The sequence below is a fragment of the Nesoenas mayeri genome (assembly GCF_963082525.1).
Source record: "Nesoenas mayeri genome assembly, chromosome: 1".
Lineage (NCBI taxonomy): Eukaryota > Metazoa > Chordata > Aves > Columbiformes > Columbidae > Nesoenas > Nesoenas mayeri.
The window spans coordinates 26271002-26294978 of NC_137541.1; the positions used below are offsets into that span (position 1 = coordinate 26271002).

General features: G+C 42.7%; 1 protein-coding gene across 1 annotated transcript in view; it reads left to right on the plus strand.

Annotated features, from left to right (window-relative positions):
- Positions 1–274: 274 nt before the first annotated feature.
- The window catches only part of ANKRD26 (ankyrin repeat domain containing 26), a 70721-nt gene continuing 47018 nt past the window's right edge, over positions 275–23977 (plus strand). The window contains exons 1-16 of the mRNA XM_080344776.1: positions 275–639; positions 5047–5161; positions 5429–5602; positions 5709–5815; positions 6331–6468; positions 7251–7396; positions 10798–10848; positions 13678–13711; positions 13789–13861; positions 15099–15159; positions 15319–15434; positions 15904–16051; positions 16692–16753; positions 17723–17834; positions 19487–19515; positions 19618–19684. Of these exons, the coding sequence (XP_080200902.1) occupies positions 437–639; positions 5047–5161; positions 5429–5602; positions 5709–5815; positions 6331–6468; positions 7251–7396; positions 10798–10848; positions 13678–13711; positions 13789–13861; positions 15099–15159; positions 15319–15434; positions 15904–16051; positions 16692–16753; positions 17723–17834; positions 19487–19515; positions 19618–19684 (1636 nt within the window). The 5' untranslated portion in view covers positions 275–436. The remainder of the gene's footprint in view (positions 640–5046; positions 5162–5428; positions 5603–5708; positions 5816–6330; positions 6469–7250; positions 7397–10797; positions 10849–13677; positions 13712–13788; positions 13862–15098; positions 15160–15318; positions 15435–15903; positions 16052–16691; positions 16754–17722; positions 17835–19486; positions 19516–19617; positions 19685–23977) is intronic.

Genomic DNA, 23977 nt, shown 5'->3' on the forward strand with positions numbered 1-23977 from the left:
GATACGTACGAGTAGGACTGATAAATAAACCAGGACATGAATTGCATTGGAGATCATGTTCATAAACAGCTCACACACAAATATGGCGGCCGCCCGTTGGCCATTTAACGGCGCCGCTAACGGCCACCACGCTGTCGAGGCGGCGCATGCGCGGAGCCGCCGCGCGGCGGGCAGGGCCAGCCGTGCCTCCCGTCACCGCCCAACTGCGCCTGCGCTGTCGCGTGGAGAGGGAGGGTGGCCGTTGGCGCTGTTGCCGTTACCGCAGCAGCGAGACGCTGTTCTGTGGACACCCGCCCCTCGCAGTTCGCCGCGCAGCAGTGATAGCGGGCGGAGGCCTCTTGCGGGAGCTCCGCGTCCCAGTCCCCGACTCTGCCGGCCGATTGCCTGCCGCCGTTGCTCGCCTGAGGCGGGACCGTGCCCGCGCCCCCGCTGCGGGATGAAGAAGATCTTCGGGTTCGGGTGGAAGAAGAAGGGGCAGCCGCCGTCCGGCGGCGCCTCCCTGCCCTGCCCCGCCGGTGCCTACGACATCCAGCACAAGGAGTTGAGCAAGCTGCACCGCGCGGCCGCCAGCGGAGACCTGGCCCAGGTGCGGCGGCGGCTGAAGAAATTCAGCATCGACGGGCGGGACGAGGAGGCGAGGTAAGGGGGGAGCAGCGCCGCAGGGCGGGGGGCGGCAGCGGCGGGAGCCTCGAGGTGCAGCTGCAGCCCCCGGCAGCGACGCGGCGCTGGGGACGAACGGCCGCGTCGCTGCGAGGGGCGGAAGAGCTGGTTCTGTCACCGAACTCGGCCCTCGGGTGCGTGCGGGAGTCAGGCTTGTGCTGCCAGAAACACTTCCATTCGACCTAGCGTCCCACTGTCGCCTTTTGTCCCGGAGTCGTAATTCCCTGCCGGGGGCGCAGGGGTAGAGGAGAGCTGGCAGCAGAAAGACGGGGCTCACAAGGGACATCACAGCCATTCTCCAGCCACACTCAAAAGTCAAACTGCAATGGCATGCATCTCTGTGTATCTCTAAGGGCTCGGCGTGCAAGTTTAGTAGTTGAGCCAAAAAAGCTGCATTCTCTTACCAGGGAGTAACTTGTGGAGAGGTAAGCACTGCAGTTAGGAAAGAGTTCTAGTGCAAAATAACTGTGTTTTAGCTTGGTGCTCCATGCGCAGTTGCCTGATACATCTTTTATGACTGTGATGTGTCAGCCAAAGCAATAGTCTGATTTTGGGTGGCAGGTACTTAGTGGTTTGTTCTGAGGTTTTGGCACAGCTAATCGGTGCCTTGGCTTGGAAGATCTGGGCAGCAACTTGCAGGAGAAACTGCTTTTTCTGTCAGGTGTTACTCTGTGTGTTTTTGAGTCAAGCATAGCAAATGCTTGCAATTATATTTTAAGGAGAAGCCCTGGGCTGCAGCATAGCTCTTAGTGATCCATCATAAGCATAAGGGAGTCAGCTGAAGTTTTGGGTCATGTATGTGTCAATTCTCAAATGCCTTTTTTTTTTTTTTTTTTAAAGTCTCGGAGTCAAAACCTTTATGACATTCTGAAGACATGCTGGTTTTATCAGAGTAGCTCAGCATCTATCACAAAGACTGGACTTTTACCAGCCAGCTAGCATACTGCCCTGAAAGCACCTAAATACACCTATATTTGTAGGAGAAGCAAGGAAGAGCATGATAAGCATACACTTCAGTAATGTGTGTTGTGTGCCTTTGTGTTGCCAGTTAGGATTTGTTTATGCAGCTGGTGATGGGGGATGCAGTTTAAGGTGGTCTGAGTGCTTTTTGTGCACACTCCAGCTTTCTGAGTCAAGGTGCCCAATGCCATTTGTGGAAATAGCTGCTGAATGTTTGTCTTTTTTTCTTACTACTCCTTCTCTTTGACTGTGGCTGATTCAGTCAGTCATCAGGTCTTAGCAGACCCTGGCAGGAAATTTGGCTGGGTTTTAGATTTTAAGTTCATCTTGTCTAGAAAGCTTTGTTTCCTCTGGAAAGGTTTCCTTCTGTGTGTCATACTACGATCAGTGTTATAACTGAGCAAATAAAGTAACACACTGTAAAAAACAACAAACAAACAAACACAAACACAAGAGAAAGTAGTGTACATACACAGAGCACTGTGATGATTTTGGCATGACAGTGCCCAGTGCTGAAAAGCTCACCTGAGAGGAATTCAGTGGACAGTCTGCCTGGTTGCTGCAACCCCTGTACACTATACCAGCCATGAGAGCTGCAGGCCCAGCTGTGCCCTCTTAAGTGCTTGTGGCTGTGATATGTGTTGTGAGTGACCATCACATGCAGTTGTGTTTCAGAGCTTCACTGTGTCCTCCAGGGACTGGAAGAATTGACATAGTTGGAAAGTGATGTAAAGAACAAGAAACGTGACTAGTAATGGCTAAGGTGTGCATTGTTCATTTGAGTATCTCTGTTCTGCTCCTCAGGATTTCCAAAACCAAAATCTTGTACCAGGGACATGGCAAGTATCAGCCCTATAGGCTCCTTGCATAAAGTAGGTAGGTCCTGTAGCCCACAGGACCTCCCCAAAACTGCACCTGGAACAGTATCAGTTAGGAGCGGGCAGCTTTTCAGAGGTGATCTAGCAAAGCCTTCAGCCTTACTGAACGAGATGGGCAAAACTTAGCAGGGAGTTGGAAGCACTATAGGCATGATGCCAGCTAGTCATGAATCCTGGGTCAAAGCTAATCGCTAAGAGAGATTTACCTTGTCAGCTGCCTGTCAGAGTGAACTCTAGAGCTTTTCATTGCTTAGCTTGTAGCTGCTGGGTCATGGGCTCAAGTGCTGTTGGAAATGCATGACACCAGCCTCCTGTTTCCCTGTTGTATCCCATTGGGGCGGTTTTGCAGCTACTCAGGCATCAGCAGTTCTGTTTTACCCCATGGGTGATCAGCATAGGATTGCAGCAGCAGGAGAAGCAGAGTCTGGGCAGGGTCCCCACGGCTGGGTGGCAGAGCAGCTTTGGTGTTACTGGAGGTTTCTTGCAGGTATGTGAAACTGATATTCCCTGCTAGCCTGTTCCATAAAGTGGATCTTCTGTGGAGCTCAGGAGGCCTTGCTGCAAGCAGAGCCATCTCCTTACCTGTTGACAGGCTGAGAGGCTTGGTTGAGGAGGGCAGCAACCAGTTGCAGGTTTCCTGAAGGCTTTTCGGTTTGCAGAGCTGATAGTGGCTTCTTGAGGTTTGTCATGTTTCGTAGTGCTTGCTAGTAGCAGCCTTTAGGTGATGGTGGAATCCTTCATAGCCAGTTATGGTCAGTGCTCCCAGATAATCTTAGTCATTTCTTCAGATATGGAGGATCCTGTATACTTACATGGGAATTTCTCAAGAAGTGGTGGTAGTCACCATTGAGGGACTTGTCCGTTGCTGGTTCTGTCTCTTCCCCGTCTGTAGCAAGATATTGCAAGTTCTGTGTTCTGCATGAGAGAGGAGGCTTAGAGGTGACCTCATCACTCTCTATAACTACCTGAAGGGAAGTTATAGCCAGGTGGGGATTGGTCTCTTCTCCCAGGCAGTCAGCAATAGGACAAGGGGGCATGGGCTTAAACTCTGCCAGGGGAAATTTAGGCTGGATATTAGAAAGAAATTCTTTACAGAGAGAGTGGTCAGGCATTGGAATGGCCTGCCCAGGGGGTGGTGGACTCGCCATCCCTGGAGGTTTTTAAACTCAGATTGGACATGGCACTTGGTGCCATGATCTAATAAACGGGCTAGAGTTGGACCAAGGGTTGGACTTGATGATCTGTGAGGTGTTTTCCAGCCCAGTCGATTCTGTGATTCTTGTCCTTGTTGCCATGGAGGAGGCGCATCAGCTGCACTGTAACGAGAAGTATCTGCATTACAAATTACTGTGTTTCTGCATCACATACCACTGCATTTGTTTCTCGCTCCCTTTTCATTCCCACCTAGCCAGTGAGCTGCTGTCCTCTTGCTTCTCAGTGAGGTAGCAAAGCAATTGCAATGTTAGTTGAGCATTTCTAAATACAGACAAGGACCTACCCACAGTGTTGCAGTTCAAAACTGGTGCTGCCATCCCCCTCAGTTCTAGAGGAACTGCAGGATTGTTATTGCATCACCTTCAAGGGAGAAAGGTCCTGTGTGTTTTGTGGATTGTCTCCTTCTCTGTTGGGACAGGTGTCCTGCAGAGCAGCAGGAGCTTTACCTTCTGCACAGAGTGAAGCTTGTGCTGCTTTCTGCCTGTGATTTAGGGGGAAACACATGCAAGGACTTTCTGGGTGACTGTGTCTTTGGGTACAACTAGGCTGGTTAATTGACATCAGACCTAAAATGTTCTGTGGCTTGAAGGAGCTCTTTTCTTTCTGGCAAGACTTTAAGAAAAAAGTTTCATTTTCTTATGCTGGTCATGTACTGTTGAAATGCAGTATTCCTTCCTTGAAGAGGACTTCCTCTGTAGCAGGCTTTTTATAAGTGTGATAGTTTAACATGTCAGGATGGTCAAATATTACTTTCCTGTAGTCAGGATTACAGAGTCTTGCTCTCTGGTTTGCTACATGTTATCAGAGGCACTTCGGTGCATGTGCATCCTCGTGTTTGGTACAGTAGTAAACACGCTAGGAAAAAAAAAGCAGCATAAATTCTCAAAGCGCAGGGAAATACTAATATTCTTGCTGTAAAACCCACCTTCTACATTTCTGATACACTTCCGGGATGTGAATAATCACAGAAGAACTTAAGAGTTTTACTTGCCATAGCCCTCAGATACTCAGGCTTTGGTCTCTGTTGTTGTGCCTTGTATGTTGTCCTGCTGGATGCAGCGACCAACGCCTGGGCACAGGAATCTGTTTGTGCAGGGTCAGTTTTACAGTGAAGGAAATGTCACCTTACAAAGTGGACTCTCTGGAAGGTTTTTGCTAGCCAGCCTCAGGCATATGGTGTGCAGCTGCTGTTACTTGTAATCTTTTGCTGTTACAAAATCTTTTCTTAAGCTTACTTTTTACAAAGTGAAACTCGTGGTCATATCAATTTATCCCAGCCTGAAATATTTCTTTAGCTATCTGCCTGTGCTAATTTAATACATTTAATTTTTAGGACACCTCTGCATCTGGCCTGCGCGAATGGCCACGTGGATGTTGTTACATATTTGGTAGAAAGCAAGTGTAAGCTAAATCTTCTTGACAGTGATAACAGATCACCCCTGATGAAGGTATGTGGAATATGTTATGTGCTTGTAAGTGGGGCTTATTGATTATGCACTAAATGGTGTATCTGGCAGGATTCTTTACACGGCCCTATGTAGAAACATGCATATTGTGATGGATTGGCATGGAATAGGCATATGTTACTGTTAGGGAATAGACTGCATGAGCTAATCTTAGAAGATGCTCTTATTTTCCAGCATTGGGAAGCTGGGGGAATGGTAACAGAGTGAAATGTAAATGCTGGAAGTTTTTTCTTTGTGTGTTGTTCCCAGGCAGTACAGTGCCAGCAAGAAAAATGTGTGGCTATTCTACTAGAACATGGTGCTGAACCAAATCTGCCAGATGCTGATGGCAACACTGCCCTGCATCTGTCTGTCATCTCTCCTAATACAACTGTGGCAGAGCTGCTACTTGATTATGATGCCAATATTGAGGCCCAGAATAAGGTAATTTTTGTATTTGTTAAGGAAATTCTTTCAAGAAATTGCATTAATATTTCTCGTCAAGGTTTTTTTTTTGTTTTGAACTTTATTTATTTATTTGTCCTTTCAGGAGGGATTTACTCCACTTGCTCTTGCTATCTCTGAACACCAGGAAGAGATAGTAGAATTTCTCCTTGGGCACGGAGCTAACGTGCATGCTCGAGATCAGCGTGAAAGGTGAGGGGTTAGTCAGAACACTACATGAGTCTCCTTAGTACTCTCTAAGCTGGATTGATGAGAGGCATGAGAATGAGCTCTTAAAGAAAAAAATCAGGGAACCACACGGAAAGAGCTATTTCTGTGTGACTTTTGAAAGCAGGTCTGCACTTGACTGCTGTCATACCTCAGTGGATGCTTTCTGCATTGAGTTTGCAAGAAGGCATTGGCTGTGATGGCCCTTCTGGCAGGAAACGTGCCATTAATTTAGCAGCGCTGCCTCAATTTGAAAAAAACATCTCCTGAGCAGCAGCATAAGTGTTGTCTATGTGGAAGCTCTGTGTGAAGATTGAACTTTTGTTTTGACTTCCTCTCCCGTTTTGCTGTTGTTTTTAATACTTAATGAAAACCACTTTTTCTTTTGTACGTTTTGAAGTAATTGGACAATACGATTTTTTGAGAGCAAATAGGAATAAAAATAATTACAGTGTCTGTGTGAAAGGATCTATTTTTTTATCATATTTTGGATGTTTCAGAACACCACTTATGATTGCTGCTTCTGATGGGGAGCTTAATTTGGTAAAGATGCTTCTTCGGTATGGTGCTGACGTTTCCCATACAGACCCTCATGAATGGACAGCTGAAGATTATGCTGTTATTCATGGATATTCTAGGTAATTTTTTTAACTTTTTCTAATGATGAAGTTGTCAGTTATCAGCGTGGCTTTGGAACATCTTTGGTAACAGCTCAAAGGTTTAATGGTGTGTTGAGACCTGTCTAGATGTTGTGCTCAGTGGCATCTTCCAATACGTATCGTTCCTGTGTCTAGTGTTAATTTGGAAGCTGAGGAAAATTTCCGCCCTGAATTATCTCTTAGATTTCAAGTGTTGTTGCAAAGCTCCTATTTGACCAATAAAAGCTCTAAAAAGTGTCTGTATCTTACTGTTATCCAGTGGTGGAACTTGGCAAACTGAAATGCATGTAAGCCCTCTCTCCAAACCAGCACTATTGTCTTTACTGACTTCCACTACAATACCCATGAACTACCAGCCTTTTGTTTTAGAGGAGGTCTAACTGATATCCCTTTTGTTAAAATGTTAAGCAGTTTTAATCCTGTCTGCATAGCTTTGTTCATGTGGGTGTTCCTTCTCCAAGGTGGTTATGTGTGCTCAAAAACCAGGCTGAAAAAAATGTACCAAGCAGGAGTTAATAACTTTGTTGGGATGAATATCCATCTGTAGAATTAATATGACTGTAAGAAATATTGAAGTATGTAATAGTCATGCCATAAGTTCTGTGTGTATTACCCTGAGCAAATACATACAAGTATATTAATTCATATGGCTATGAATGTGCACAGGATGGATAATAAATGGCTGCTAACTATTCTGTTAGATGGTATAAGCAAGTATATGGTTATTTTTGCCAATATATTTCCTTTCTTTCTCTCTACAGTCTTAGTGAACTACTGGCACAACACGCAGACTCAGAAAACACAGCAGAAGCTTCTGCAGGTGCTGCACCAGGCCTCCCAGTACTTAGCATTCCTCCCTGGGCAGGAACTGCTGGCGTTATGTTGGGTGCACCTGCTGTGGACAGAGGTAGGATCCTTAATCATGGAGGAGCTCAGGAGGAAAATCACTATGGCCTTTTCTTTAGATGTTTTGTATGTTAACGCTTGTTGTGTTCACCATTGACTTCAGTGGAGATGTCAGAGGGAGTAGGACAAGAAGTTTTGTGAATGCGCTTACTTGTTGCTAGTTGGAGATGCTTCTCGTCAGACTGTGAATTGGGATTTTTGTGTTACGTGTCCACTTACGGCTTGTTCCCTTCCGCCTGTCAGATTGCCCATCTCTATATTGTTTTTCTAGAGAAAGAGAGAAGTGAGACAGGGAATAAACTAGGCGGGAGTGGTTTTGTTTTTCAGATGTGTACTTTTACCTGTAGATGGCCATTCAGATTGTGAAAATCCAATCGTAAAAGCAGTAGGTTCATCCTGAGTAGTTGTTCATCTTTCTGTAGTTAGGAAGTAACAGATGAGTTAACAGGAAGATATGTCCTGTTGATTTCCACGGAGTTTGTGTGTCTTTGTGTTAACTTTGTTAATAACAACAATGCACTGTGTAGACTGTATCTTCTTGGACATTGTTTGATTTACAATAAAAATAATGGGTTTCTTTCACTTTCAGTAATTTTATGAAATAAACTTAAAAAAATCTGTATTACCTCATGATCCAGAAAAAATCAGCTACATTGACCTGTGATAAAAAAAAACTCTTTCAGTGAGTTTTTAAAATCTATGCTTATGAGCTCACATAATTGTAGAGGAATCTTAGAAAATTAATATTTTCATGTAAACAAAATTGTTCGTCTTGAACTTTATAACTCAGGCCCTACAGTGGGAGGTTTTATTCTTTCTGGTTTTTTTAAGGGTGTTATATCAGAACTATGTGGCAAATGGGCAGCAGACACTGTTCAAACACAGTTCATTACTCCTTTTTTTATAATACGAGCAAGACATGGGATATTTTTCCTCATTGACCTTTCCAAGATATGAGAATATGGGAATTTAATTTAGAGCAGTTGCTTTGATCTAGTTGGAGATTTGTGAAGTTTCTTGATAGACTGAAGGAGGATCTTCATGGTGCAGTGCTTTTTTTGTGGGTGGTGGTGGTGTTGTTGTTTTTGTTTTAAGGGCTTGGTACAGGTAGTTTAATCAGCAAAATATTGCTTTCAGCCAAACAGCACTGTCTGTTACTGCTTCCCCGGAATGTAGATAATTGCTGTGATACCACATTGTAGTGGCTGATAGGCCTGAGTTATTATTTTAAAATATGACTTGAAGAATACTATTGGGTGATTCTGAAACTGACATACCCTCAGTGAAAATAATTTGCCCCATTCCTTGAAAATGATCATACTACTAATACAAGTCCCCAATATTATGAGAAGTCTTTACTTCTTACGTTCATTTGAAGAGGCATAATAAATGCGAAGAGAATGTTATGCAAGTTAAGGACCTGGAAGGAGAAAGTGTGTGCTGTTCTCAGTCTGCTTCTAGTAAGGCTTGGTTTTCTTCTGAGTAGCATGAATCCTTCTGAGCTTGTGCTCAGTCTCTTGGAAGATGACCTCAGCGTGTTGAGAGAGATGAGTAGCATAGAGAGGACACTCATTGGCGTTAATTCTGCAGTGTCTGGCTTGCACCTGCAAAGCACGTGTCCTGCATCATGATAGTCCCTTTGGTATATTGCATAACAGGCTTTGAAGCCTCTGTTAGTGGAGAAGCTGGGATGATCTTGACAGACCAGAGAAACACCCACTTCAGAATTACTTTATTTTGCTCTTCTCTATTGTTTTCCTGGCATCTTCAGTGTTGTCCTTATCCCTTTTGCTGGTTTTGTACTTGTCAAACATTCTTCAAAATATTCTCGTCGAATGAGCAAGTCAGCATATTTAAGAAGTTGGCACAAGCTTATTTGATTGTTTACTATTTGTCAGAACATGAACCTTTTTATTAATCACAGGTGAGTTTGCAAAAACCTCCAAATGAATGGCTTCCAGTCCCAGCATATTGAATGACAGACCTTTTGGATTTGAAGTTGGAATTTCTTTGGCAAAAATAACAATTCTGCAACTTTTCTAAAGGCCAAGATTCAGATTTCTAGTATATCTGCAGTGGCAGCTTGTTTTAGCTCCTGCACTGCCTTTTAGCGTATTGTTCCTTCAGTGTTTGCCTGAGTCCCTTCAGACACTGTTGGTTTTTAATCATAGAGCTCTTGGAAAATAAGTGAGCGCTCCAGTGTGATTTACATCTCCTGAGGTCAGGAAAAGTTGTCCTGTATCACTTTTGAAGAAAACCAAGAAATGGAGATGGGATGAGAAGCCATCTTGAAGTCTTTAAGTGTATGTTTTTTGATAGGAATCCTTTTGCCACATCCGTTACATGTATTTAGAGTAAAGTCAATATAAGCAGGACTCCCTTCTGCTCTGAGACAAATGTTTCCTTACCACAGAGAAATTTGGTGTCAGGTAGCTGCAATAACAGAACCTCGCTATTAAAATAATTTAAAATATAACATTTTACTAAATAGGATGGGTGGAGCAGGTGGTTGGTGATTTATATTCTAATACACAGACATGCACAGGCACAGAAACACGCATGCCTGACACTCAGAACAAGTCAACGCACCTGTTTTGGTCCACTTGTGGCCTGCCCTATAGTGCTTAGGGAACAGGGTATTCGTTCAGACTGCTTGTCATGTCTGCGTTCTGGTTGGTGGCATAGGCTGCTGCATGTCAGCAGTTTAGCATGGTCACATCAATGTAAGCAGGACTCTTGTCTTCACACTGATGTAGGAGGGGCCTATGTATCAGGCACCAACTGACACAGCTTTTAAGATGAGCTGTTTTAAGGCAACATGTTTCTGGGCTGCTTTTTGAGTGAGGGATAACAAGCATGCTAAAACTGTAACTTGAATGATTGTAAATAACATAATGGCTGGAAGTTGTGTAGTGGTGGAGCCAAGATTTCCTTCAAAATGTCTGGATAGTGTATCTCCAAAGTTTAGTTATTGGCACTTAGGGGATTTTGGGATGCTTAGAGGGAGTGGTTTTGAGTGTGCTGTATGTATAAAGCACTCTAAAAATACGAAAGAATTGCGTTTGCAGTCTATGCTAGATGAGGACTAGTCAAGTTAGCAGTACATTTCTGGTAATCTGTTGCAATATTTCAAAATGTTGGAATATAGGTACTTTACATGGAGCCAGTAAATTAAGTTACACTGTTTGACACTGTCCCTTTAGAGTAGAGTTCTGTTGTTTGTGATTGTTTTTGTTTCTAGCACTTAAAACTGTAGAGCAGGCTCGTAGTTGCAGTGCATTCTCCCATTGCTGTAGCTTTGTTGATGTGCTGCTTATGTTTTCCAAATTTCTGGGAATTCAAATTTATTCTGATGTCACTGTTTCGTCTGTCCTTTTCATGCCTTTTCCTAAATGGATATAGAAATGCAACCATCTCCTAACCACAGATCAAGAACAGGAAAATCAAGGAAAGGTATTCTGTACAGTAGCATTTCAAATATGAAATATGTTGTATTATGTACAAATACATCTATGATGTTTTCTATCCTGGAGGACCGTATTTTGATGGGTTTGCTTTTATAAATCAGATTTGCGAGCAGTCTTTGGGAACTTTTTGTTTGTTTGCATGTTTTGCATGAGTCATTTGTTATTGAATCGTTTGCTTTGTGTCATCAGTGACAGTAATTTTTTTTTTTCTTTTTTTTTAAAATATGTTCTTTGACTGCTCCAAAATGGAAAGAGACTTCAGTTAAAGGGGAAACAAGTAACCCCCAGAGACAGCTTTTCTAGATCCCGTTTCTGTGGTAGGGCATCAAGGTCTGTCTGAAAGCATGCTCATGAACTTCCTCTGTTGCCTTCTAACAGGCAATGGGACCTGGTTTCGATCATTGCTTAAAGTTACTGTACATTGAAAGCCGAAGTTCCGATAACTTCTTTAGCTGATTTGATTAATTATAGCTGTACTAATCAAAAATATATCTGAAGTATTGTGTCAAGAGTTTGTAACTGGCTGTTCCTCCCTATCCCCTTAGTTCTAAGAGGCATGTTTTCATTCAGCTTGGGACGTTAGCAGGTAGATTAGACTGTGAGCACTGAGTTTACAGGAAGCTGCAGAATGTCAAAATAATTACTCTTTTAAAATATTATGTGTTTGTAATAGGAAACATTAAAAATCGGAGACTGTGTTAGTATTTTAGCTAGTTTAGCTTGCACTGGAAGTTTCAGCCTCTAGGTTTTGTCTGTGTGACATGTCTGCACTGAATTTCATGGTCTGTATTTCATGGTCTGAAAGCCTTGTTGAGGTCAGGAGATGTACTCATCAAAGTTCCCACATAAACCCTGTCTTTAGGACAGACACAATTTGCATGCTTGTTTGTGGTTTACTGGTAGTAGAAGAGATGTCTTCCAGCATGATATGCCTTTGTTTTCTTTTGTCTTCAATGGCTTTGCCCAACACCTCAGTTTGGTTGTCAGCATGTGACTTCATGGGAAGTCACCTGTCTCCATCTCCTGTTTATAAACAACTTCATTTTGTTATGATAGTTAACAAGAATTAGTTATTGAGAACTTGAGGAGTGCTGAAATAACCGCTCTGTGGAGGTTATATTTGTTTGGTTTTCCCTTGCGTCTTGGGACTTGAAGAGCCCTTTTGTTTCATCTTAGTTGTTGATAGTTGAGATTTTAGCACTCTTCAGGCTGGATTCCTTGAGTGCAGATTTCATTAGGACATCAACGATGTGCTAGAGGGCACCATCATTGAGTTTGCAGATGGCCCCAAACTGGGGGGGTCATTCTGTACGCTCCAGGGCAGCGCTGCCATTCAGAGGGACCTTGGCGAGCTGGAGAAAAGGACTGTCAGGCATGTCTTACAAAATTCAGCAAGGACAAATGCCAAGTCCTGCACACAGAGAGGAACAGCCTCTTGCTACAAAACATGTTGGGACTGCCTGGCTGGAGAGCTGCTTTGCTGAGAAGGACCAGAGGGTCTTGGCAGAGAGTGAGCTGAGCGTGAGCCAGCAGAGTGCCCTGGCGACTGAGAAGCTCAACAGTGTCCCAGGCTGTATTAAGAGCAGCATAGCCAAGAAACTGAGAAAAGTGATTGTCCATCCTCTTTGGCAACTCACTGGAGTGTGTCCAGCTCCCTGGGTACAATTTTGAGTCCCCAGTGCAAGAGGGACTGGTCTTTCAACAGTGAGCAAATTCAGTAGAGGGCCATCCAGTTTGTCTAGGGCAGGAGTACTTGCCCTTTGAGGAAAGACTGAGGAAACTGGGCTTGTTCAGCCTAGAGAAGAACTGACTTTGAAGGGCACCTAGCCACAGCTCCCAGTACATATGAGGCGAAGACAAAGCCGTGTTCTTCCCAGTGGTGCATGACAGGAGGTGGAGATACCAGAGGCATAAACGCAAACAAGAGAGTGTCTAACTGGATGTGAGAAGCTTCACTGTGATAAGGACAGTCAAACAGCGAGGTTGTACAGTCTCCTTCCTTGGAGGTATTCAAGACTGGTCTGGATAAAGCCTTAAGCAACCTTATCTGACCTCTTCACTAAGCCTGTCTTGAAGAGGTGTTGGCTAAGAGACTTCCTGAAGTCCTTTCTGACCTGATTTGTCCTATGATCCTATATCCAAGTTGCCTTCATACCGCTGACGAAAGCTTGGTGTGCAGCATAGAATGCCCTGGTTATTATGCCCCTTTTTATCTGTTGAATGTCCTTTTCTGTGCAACATAGAGAACTGCTGGTGATTCTTCTACCTGAGGATAAGCTTGAGATCTTAATTGTACTTTTTGATTTTTTTTCTTTACATTTTCAGATTAATCTGTGACAGGGTAGAGCATTAGGTAGTGTAGCATATAGCATAATGTTATACATGTTACATAGAGTAGTAAAATCTCTGCATGTGTAATGTTACACATCACTCTCATGTGTGATGTGAGTACTTCAGAGGTTCATGTACTTAGTATTTTGCTAAACCACCAGCATTATGTTAACTGTTAACTAACATAGAGTATTCCTACTATGCTTACTTTTTTTAGTTTAGAGGTGTTTCTTAAACTTGTAGGACATAAGAGTCCAAAGGAGAGAGAACTCTGGTATTTTTTGTGTTCTTTTTTAATTCACTATGGCTTGAAAAATAAGTCGCTTTGGAAATAGATTCATTCATGTTGTCTTGTGTTGAATTGACTGCCCAAAGTTTCATTCTCTTATGACCTTTAGAGTTGTCCATGTGAGATATTTATATGTATTGGTTATTTTTTTGCATGCCAAATCTAATTTCAACATGTCAATGAATTTTTACACAGCAATAGATGACTCTTCCCAAGGAGACTCAATAAGGTGAGACTTTGAAAATACCTAGCACTTACCTGAGCAATCATTTGAGACACAGCACTCATTTTGCTTTGCTTTTTAAGAAGCTCTGAGAAAGAGGAGGGTGATGACAGTTGGCATACCTCTGAGGAAGAAGAACTCGATTTTACCCCCAAGGTACGGTGCCTTTACAGGAAAAATGTTCTGCAAAAATAAGTGATTTGAAGGCAAGTTTTCTCTGGAATTGACAGAAACTGCAGTTCCAGCCAATATTCTTTTCTCCTTAGAAGCAGCCTCTGGCCTGCCAGCCTCTCTTCTGCTGTGAGTTTTTCCGTAAAAGACCTGTAACTATGGCCAAGCATGCAGTAGATTTGTGGTTTGGGGCAAAAGAGCAATAGGTGACGGGATAAACAACCACATGGTTTTATTTATTCTTGTTCATTTGAGTCAGATTTGCAGACCCTGAAAGTTGATAAGTTACTATGCTAACCTATTCTGTTCTTCTCCAAACATTGTTATTATTTCCTGTAAATTTGGTGATAGAATCCTAACTGCTAAGAAAAAGGGCGTTTATTTACCAAGATCTACTGAAATCCTTCATCACCTAGTTCTCCTTTCCTCCTCCTCAGGTTCCTCAAGAGCACTCAATAGATGAGTTATTCAAATGGGTCATCTTTTTTCTTCTGAGATGGCATTCCATGCTTGCATGTAATCTCACACTGCATGTTTTCCCTCTCTTTTGAATGCTTCGGTAGTATTCTTTCTGTCAGCTACAAGCTCTCATAGCTGTTTTTACCGAAGTTTTGAATGGTTTTCAACTTCTGCAGTGATGTCCGGAGCATCTAATCTGTTGCACTGGGACTCTGCAGTGGTGAGAAACCTGAGTGTACTAGTTGAACCCTTTCTGTGATGGTAGAGATACAAGCGTGTTTAGTTTTAAATATGGTTTAATTTTCTTGCACTGATTTAAATAGAAATGGCGCATTTTTCTGGCATGATTTTTAAATTTAGGGATATTTTGGTAAGTGTACTAATTTATGCATTAAGTCTGGGGATCTTAACAGTTACTTGTGTTGTGTGTATTTTCAAGCAAGCATCCTGAAACTGCAATCGTAAATACAGCTGACTTTTACAAATACTAAAACCAGACTTTTAGAACTCTGATGCATGTTAACATAGTTTTGGAAACAATTTGCAGAAGATGTCTGCACAGTGTTTGGGGGTGAAATATTTACTGAATTGCATATATGAGAAGTGTTTGCATAGTTAGAACTATAGGATGGAGCAAGCACCTGAGCACTATCAAAAGGACAAGCCGATTGTATTTACTGTTCAAGATTTGATGTGAACAAAGGATTTGTTTTTGTTACCATTTTAAAAAAATTGGTTTGCTTAAATAAATCTTTATTTACAGAAGCCGCAGAAGCCAAACTTGACACTATTCATGAATGCTGCCCAGAAGTTCAGGAAAAAGAGTAAGCTATTTGGAAAAGATTGTATGATATACTGATATATAAAAGTAGACTTGATAAGTAGGGTTTTGGTTTTTGTGGGTGGTTTTGGTTTTGGTTTTTCTTTTCTGTTTACATAACTCCTTTTGTTCACATGCATTTTTCCTTTTCTTATGCTTTAAGACGATGGTGATGGTTCTAGAATTGAAAGTCCTAAGTCACCAAAGAAAAGCCTCAAAGAAGAACAGGAGGAGGAGGAAGAGCAGGAAGATGAAGAAACTCAGTCTAAAGACATACAGGTGGAGAAGCAGGGAAAGAAAACAAAACTTAAGGGGAAATTAATCAGAAATTGAAGTATTTTAGTAATGCTAAGTATGAAGAGGAAGCTTGGTGTGGAACTGGAGATGTCTGTGATGATGATCGTAAAATAAGTAAAGAACTTGATGAAAAGGTGGAGGAATCTGTCGATACTCCTGTGTTTTTATAGCTGGGTGTTAGGAAAAGGTGCAAGAAAATGTAACTTCTGTGTCTCCAAAGATAATGAATAATGAAGTATCTTGCAAGTTAGTGCCAAAACAATCTGTCTTGCTTAGGTCTTGCTTTCTACTCATCTAGATTCCCATGGAAAAACTGAAAGTCTTGTAAAATAAAGCTCAACAAATTTTCCCTGTTGTCTTACTCAAGAAAAGTATTTTTCAAGTTGTCGATGGATGGCAAAGAGGCTGCTTCTTTCTGCTCTTTCCAGCTGCTTTGATCCATTTTTTTTAGGGAGAATCACCTGAATGGGAAGAAAAGGAGGAGGAGCAGGAGGAAGAAGACACTGGTGAAAAGCTACAAACTGCAGTTCTTGAGGGAGTGAAGAATTCTATTTGTAATGATAACCATCAAGTCCACAACGCTTCAAAAGAAAATGCTGGTGAGAGAAATGAATTAGTAAATACTAGTCCCAGTTATTCCTGTCTAAATGTTAATGCACAGTAAATGAAATAAAATGGTGATTGACCTCTAAGACAGCAAATGTTTCCCTTGCCTGTGAATCCTAGTAGCCATTGGCAGAGAAGGAAAGCAGCTTTTGTTCCTTTTCGTTAATTCTTGAAGAGTTGCAGTTATGTTTTTGGATTCCAAATAATGCTATATGATGCAAGCAAGAATGGTACTTGCTTTGCTCTGTTGTCCCTGAAGTCATCTGAACACAATGCACACATGATAAAAAAATGGAGGACTAAGAGTGTCTTGGGTATGACAGTAGTATTCCCCTTACTGGCCCATATTGTTCGATTGTTCTTAGCTGAAGCCTAGGAGAGATTTGAGTTAAGCTGAGAGCTGTTTGTTCTAGTGCCTCACCACCTCCAGTTTTTAAAGGTAGAAGGTCTCTCCAGTGCCACAGCTGTGTGTGCTTGAAAGCATTACCAGCTTGTTCAGAGTTGAGCACTTTGGTCCTTACCTCAGGTCTCAGAGTAGGAGCAGAAGGCATCTTTTGGATGCAGGGCTTGACCGACGGGGAAAGCAGAGTGAACTAAAACCGCTCAGTGACTCACTTGTTACCTCATTTATAGGTGCCCTGCCAGCCAAGGGAGCAGAGGAAGAGGAAGATAGTGATTCTCCCTGGGATTCCGAGGTACTGTCTGTGGAAGACTCAGAGGTCCCCACCAGAAGGGGTGCATGGAGGGCAGGAGTGAGATCCAGAAGCACTTGAGAGCTTCCTGTTGCCTTGAGCCCTAACGCTGATAAGGGTCATTTCTTCTACCGCTTCTACTCCACATTTGTAACCAGGGCCTGGCAGGATTGTTGATTTTTCACCATGCAGCCCTATTCTGCTGACCTGGTCAGCGATTTTCCTTAGGGTCTATAACCTAGATGGTTAGCTGCTTCTGAACGGATCCCCTCTACCTTTTGGAGGTGTACTGCAGCCCTTTTTGGAAGTCGGGTTAAACAGAGATACCAAACATCCTGACTGTATGTGCCCTTTTAGTTCTGTCTGTGGTAATAGGCGGGCTAGAAGGAAACAAGCAGGGTCTGTAGCTAACGCCCTCTGGCTTTGCATGTGAGAAAAAAAAACCAAACTCTTTCCTACCCCCTTCTTAAAAATACAGGACTAAGGACTAAATTATTTGTTTTATTTTTTTGGGGGGGGTAGCCTGAGTTTCTGTAAGCTCTGCCTTGCTAGTCTTCATTCAATCCAAATTGCCCTTGTGACTGGGAGTATCGATGTATTCCGTCACCATGCAGGATACGTGCCTAAGAAACATAAGCACAAACTTGAATGTCAGCTACTAGTTCAGTACAGAAGTTGGATCACCACAGACCTGCAGCTATTGGTTCGCAACCCACATCTTGCGTTGCCATGTTCGTTTTCCTTTCTCAGTGTGACTGAATAGTTTAGATGAGTTGTAAGTTTTTTGCCTAAGACCTGAAAACACAACTGTTGTGATTTTCCAGTATAGTACATCTTGGTGTGTTCTTTCCTGGGGTCTCATAAAAGGCTTTTGTACCTCTAATATACTTGATACTATGCTGTGCAAGTTGGCTTTTTGCATAGAAATGAGTTGAAAATGCATTTGTACCAATTGTCGTGCATATGTTTTAGATTATAGAGTCGGATGGTGAAGGTCTGAGGCAAGTGTCGTCCGGCGTGTTTCTCCCAGCTGCAGACAGACAAGGAATATACTCCAAGATTGTCTCAGAGGAATGCAACAACGGTAACTTCCTGGGGGACTAGATGTTTGTCTGTAGGCATTTATAAACTAAAGTGAACTTTTATCAGAGTCTGTCTTAGCAATGCTGTTACGATGTGGGTGCGTGCTATAGCAATGAAGTGCTTACGTTTTGAATTAACACCAGTAATCATAGCGCTTGCTGGCCACTTTGTTAAAAGGAAGTTGTCTTGTTTGCATTATGTGTGTTCTTTGGACGTGTTTGTATTTTTTTGGATCCGGGTTCTTGTTGCATGATGATGAAAGTGTATGTGGTTTAGGACTGACCTGTCTGAACACTTAAACGTTACTGGAGGCTAATGCATCAGAAGAAAGCTGTGGTCTAGCTAAACGTTTTTTCCCCCAGCTTAATTTTTGATAGCTTTCTGTTTTGCTTTGCCTAGGAGCTGAAATGGGACCGAAAGTTCAGGTTTTGTTGCTAAGGGTTTCTGCCTGTATTTTGTGATACTGTCTCCCTAGCATCTTGAGCATAGGATGGCAGGGAAGTTTTGCTCTTGGGGTAGAACTCTTTCCAGAAGAACTTCTCCTTTACCAAGTGGTTTGTCGATCCTGCTTCTAGTATAGGTACAATTGGACAACTGAAGAAGCTAATCCAGTTTGAGTTTAGCAAGCTAGAAGCAAAACTGGACAAGCTCCTGGGAGCTTGTAAATCTGCTTGTTGAGTAGTTGTCATGGAAGTCTGCTTTGTGTGATTCCACTGAGGCAAGTCTAAAATCCCCGTGGTAAGGGGGTGAAAGGTCATTATGGTAATCTTTCTAAGGTGTTTCCATAGTGCTAGACCACCAAGTGAAGTGAAATCAAATACTGTTTGCTTTTAATTTTTCTTTTTGTTTTGATCTAAAAATTTTGCTGTGCAGCCATTCTTAGTAACACTTCACAGACTCATTTCATGAGAGGACTCAACCTCAAAGAATTAAGCAGAGGATTTGAGAAACATAGGCGGGCCAGTAGATTGTGTGGGTTTGGAAATGATTTAATGTTGGACAACATTTAAGGAAAAAAAGTATTTGGAACTATACTACGAATGCAGATTACAACCAAACAACATTTGTTTGTTTCTTTGCAAGCTAAACCAGAACAATTTGATGAGAACTAGCTCGATTTTCTTTTCTCTTTTTTTTCCTTTTGCTGAATGACACGTGTGAGGTTTCTGTGTCTGCACCCATGCTTTCTGGGTCCCATCAATGTAAAGGAAAATACTCCTTAACACAAATCACTTGCAGAATTGCAGTCGTAGGGCTGCTGCACTGTTTTGTGATCATTCACTATAGCAGACCAGATTTGGCTTTTGAAATAATCCTTTTAGAAAACAGAATTCAGCTCCTCAAAAGGACTAAATATTTTGATTTTGTTCTTTCAACAAGCCCGACCTTATTGGTTCACCTGAATTATCCTTGTTTAGTGATTATTGTTCTTTAAATCCAAGGTGCGTGATGGGAAGTGTGTGGTGTCCATTTCTGGTATAGTCATACAAATGCTATATGACGACGCAAATTGAATGTTAGGTATCACACTCTTGATGAAAGAATGCTTTCAACTAATACTTAGCTGTAAAACTGGTGATGTTGAATGGAGTAAAAGAGACCTTCAATTAAATAAAATCACATTTTTCAAAACTTTTTTTTTTTAACCTCCAGGCTTTTCGGAGAAACCCAGCAATTCCCAGGTAAGTATTTGTTCCTGTCAGATTGGCTACTTGTTGTCCTCATTGTATAGTATGTGGTTACTTTGAAATTGGCTTATTGTCATTGGATTGTGTCTTTTATAGCTGAAGGCTCCAGAATCTGCTTTGGAAATGAAGGAAACCTCTCCTAAAAAAAGGCAGCAGGAATCAGGTAACATTAATTCATGTGGTTCTGGGTTTAGCTTCATAATCTTTCTGGAGAGGAGTATTTAATAAAGCATCTGATTTATTTGTTTTGCAGATCTGTTGGAGGAATTAGGTTTAGGAGATGTAGATGATATCGAAGGTATTCATAGCAGGCTCTGTAGTGTGTTGGGTTTTTTTATGGCCAGACACATTGTACTGGCATTTTTTTTCCTAATATGAAATTAATGGTTCTAGCAAGGTGTTCTGGGAAAAGAAGGTCTACTGAAATACACCTCTATGCATGTGTGTGCTCCTCCTCTGGTCTGCCATTCAACACTGCAAATAGCCTTCCATGATGTGGGCTTCCTCCTCTACACCTGCTGTCATCTCCCCTTTTCAGGGGAGTCCTGAAGTTTGCTTTCCTTCCAGTTTCTCAAAAAAACCCTTCCTGATATTTGTGGTTCCCCGAGCATGTGCCGTAGCTGATTCCGGGCTAGGGATCTGCAATTTAAGCTGTCCAGGGGCTGCGGGTGAGACAGAAAGGATCATTCTTGGGCTCATCCTGTAGCTGTACGTAGCAGGAATGATTGCTTACCTGGCTTTTCTCTACCTGTCTGGCAGCTGCTTTGGAACGTGTAGCAAATACATTCCTTTGAGGCTGGAAACTGCCCAGCAGGTTCAGAGGCAGGGGAAGGAAGCGGGGAAGAGAGACAAGGTGGGAAGTAATGACAGTGTCATCGTGTTGTCAGGAATTCTCTTTTTTTGGAAACAAAGATAAAAGTGAACTTTTAAGTAAGTGAACTTGTAACTTTGAAGTATAGAATACAAATGGTTCCAAGTACCTTGGCATCCTTGCTTCAGGGGGATAAAAAAAGTACCATATTTCTTTCGGCAGTAATAGAGATTAAACTTCTCCCTAGGAAAAATCTCTCTCTCTCTCTCTCTCTCTTTCTCCTCTTGCTCTTCCACTCCTCCTCTCACTCTTTACCACCTCTTCCTCTCGCTCTTCTCATCTCTCTCATGTCCTTGCAGTGGGTAAGCAAGAGCAGGTCCTCTTGTGCCCTTTATTTTGTGGTGATAGCGTTTTTGTAAGATGCATAGAGGTTTGATAAAAGTTGTTCAAGCATGAGTTCTGGCTTTGTCTGTATTACACAATAGTGTGAGATGTAGCCCCATAGCGGATCATTACGTTATATATACATTTGCATAATATTACAAACACAGAACAACCACCTTTTCGTAGCTCGTTTCATGTCAGCTACTTTTCTGGTGTGTCTTTATTCATTTGTGCCATGGTAGTGTTTACCCGTGTATTATCGTGAAGATCAAGTGTAAAGAAGTACATGTCACAGTTTCTTTCCAACTTTTATGGCTGGCTTTTGGTTTAAGCAATTGAGATTGCTTCAGCAAAGCATCACAGTTCCTGCGGCACAAATCTGTATGACTCTGAATGGCCTGAATGCCATCCTTCACAAGTTTATTTCATAAATCTGGAAAAAAGGTGCAGTATCTTGCACAACTGAGTGTTCAATGAGAGATTAGATTTCCCGTTCTATTTACTTTGTTACTACTCATAAGAACTTATTAAAATATATTTTTGGGTCAGTAGTGTTGTTCCTATGTTTTCTGTATAGAAGAGTAGCTGCTTTGCACTGTAATCTGCACAAAGTCACTGTGGAAGACAATTGATGAGGAGGGAAATCTCAGAGGAGAGAGGAGTGGTAAAGGCTGAATGGAGAGAGCCCTGAAATCACCTCTCGATACTAGCTAGAGAACAGGCAGAGTAAAAGGTGGGGGATTTGCATCTTTTGTATGCAGAGAGAAGTCTGGGTGCTGGCAGGTCTGACTTTTCCAGCTTTCAGGCAGATACAGTTGACCAGAGAAGCTTATTCAGTCTGTGTTGGGCAGTGTTCCTCAGAAAACGTGTCACAGCTCTCCTGTATCCACAAAATACTTCATCTGTCTTTTAAGCAAAATGGTGGTGTCCATGTTACATGCCGGAAGTGGTCACACATAGGAAGTTGTATGGTAGGAAGCAGCACGCATGTTGCAGTTTGTGACTTGAATGGAAACTGGAGGAGTTCTGTCTATCTGAGAGATTGTCCGCCCCCTGCTGAACTTCGAGTGGAGAGGCTTCCAGGTGTAGTAGAAACTCTGAGCACACTGGTGTGTCTAGACTCTTCTCATTCAAGGAGATATTGTTACCACTCAAGATGCTTATGTGCAAATTATCAGCATACTGCATGCCTAGTTATGCCTAATCTGTGTCCACTTCTGCTCTCTTGAGCTCTTTTTGTTTTCTGAAAGGATGTTACAAATCACTGTGATGTTGATGCAGATACCCCTCTTGAATTTCATCGGGCTCTAATGCTTCTGGCCAGCCCTCCCAATTAGCACTCCAAAAGCTGTGTGCTCGGTGAGAGAGGGACTTCTTGGGTCCAGTTATCCAGTCACGTTACAATGCTAGTAAGAGGCACAAAGACCCATCTACAAAACTATGCATAACTGTTGTAGGAAATGAAGATGTTGACCTCCAGATTATAGAGGTTATTTGTATAGAAGCTAAGTGTTTACTTATTCCAAGCGTCCTGGTATTGATAGTTTATAGCACTCCCTACGGTACCTTCTGTGGTGCTATCTACAAATGGTCCTTGACTACCTGCACATCGGTCCTTTATTTGTACTGCTGGTTGAAGCCTTCATCTGCACCAGCAAACAGCTTGGTACTGGGATATCTATAAGCATCAGGAAAGGCTAAATCTACTCTGCAATCCTGAAAAACAAGAAAAAGTCAGAAGTGTCTGTTTTCCTTATGGAATATTCTCCTTAGATAATCAAGTATCGTTGTTATTATCTTTAATACCTGACAGATTGTCAGAAATACATTATAGTCATCAATACATGCTGTGTAACCTGAGGTTAGGATTGACCTCTGGAAACCTACATGACTGACTGAGGAGCTTAGGTTCCCAATTCAGACATACGAGTTGTGACTCTAAGTTTCTGTCTAATGTAATCCCTTTCAAGAAATGGAACTTGCAAAACAAGTCACTTAAAGCAGAAAATGCCAGAAGTGAGTTTGGCCCTGTGAGTTATTAATAGTGGACCCTTTTGTATTCTTACGACAATACCTATTTTCACAGTATCACAGTATGTTTGGGATTGGAAGGGACCTCAAAAGATCATCTAGTGCAATCGCCCTGCTGGAGCAGGAACGCCTAGGTGAGGTCGCACAGGAACATGTCCAGGCGGGTTTTGAATGTCTCCAGAGAAGGAGACTCGTCAACCTCCCTGGGCAGCCTGTTCCAGTGCTCTGACACCCTTACTGAGAAGAAGTTTCTCAAATTTAAGTGGAACCTCTTGTGTTTCAGCTTGATGCTATTACCCCTTGTCCTATCATTGTTTGCCCCTGAGAAGAGCCTGGCTCCATCCTCATGGCACTCACCCTTTATATATTTATAAACATTAATAAGGTCACCCCTCAGTCTCCTCCAAACTAAAGAGACCCAGCTCCCTCAGCCTTTCTTCATAAGGGAGATGTTCCACTCCCTTAATCATCTTCGTTGCCCTACGCTGGACCCTCTCCAGCAGTTCCCTGTCCTTCTTGAACTGAGGGGCCCAGAACTGGACACAATATTCCAGATGTGGTCTCACCAGGGCGGAGTAGAGGGGAAGGACGACTTCTCTCAATCTACTAACCACCCCCCTTGTAATACACCTGAGGATGCCATTGGCCTTCCTGGCCACAAGGGCACAGTGCTGGCTCATGGTCATCCTGTTGTCCACCAGGACCCCCAGGTCCCTTTCCCCTACACTGCTCTCTAATATGTAATTTCCCAACCTATACTGGAACCTGGGGTTGTTCCTGCCCAGATGCAGGACTCTACACTTTTCCTTGTTAAATTTCATTAGGTTATTCCCCACCCAACTCTCCAGCCTGTCCAGGTCTCGCTGGATGGCAGCACAGCCTTCTGGCGTGTCAGCCACTCCTCCCAGCTTAGTGTCATCAGCAAACTTGCTGATAGTACACTCAATTCCCTCGTCCAAATCGTTAATGAATATATTGAATAATATTGGCCCCAGTACTGACCCCTGAGGCACTCCACTAGATACTGGCCTCCAACTAGACTCCGCACCATTGACTACCACTCTCTGGCTTCTCTCCTTAAGCCAGTTTGCAACCCACCTCACTACTCTATTGTCTAGACCACACCTCCTCAACTTAGCTGTGAGGATGCTGTGGGAGACTGTGTCAAAGGCTTTGCTGAAGTCAAGGTAGACCACATCCACCGTTCTGCCATCATCCATCCACCTTGTT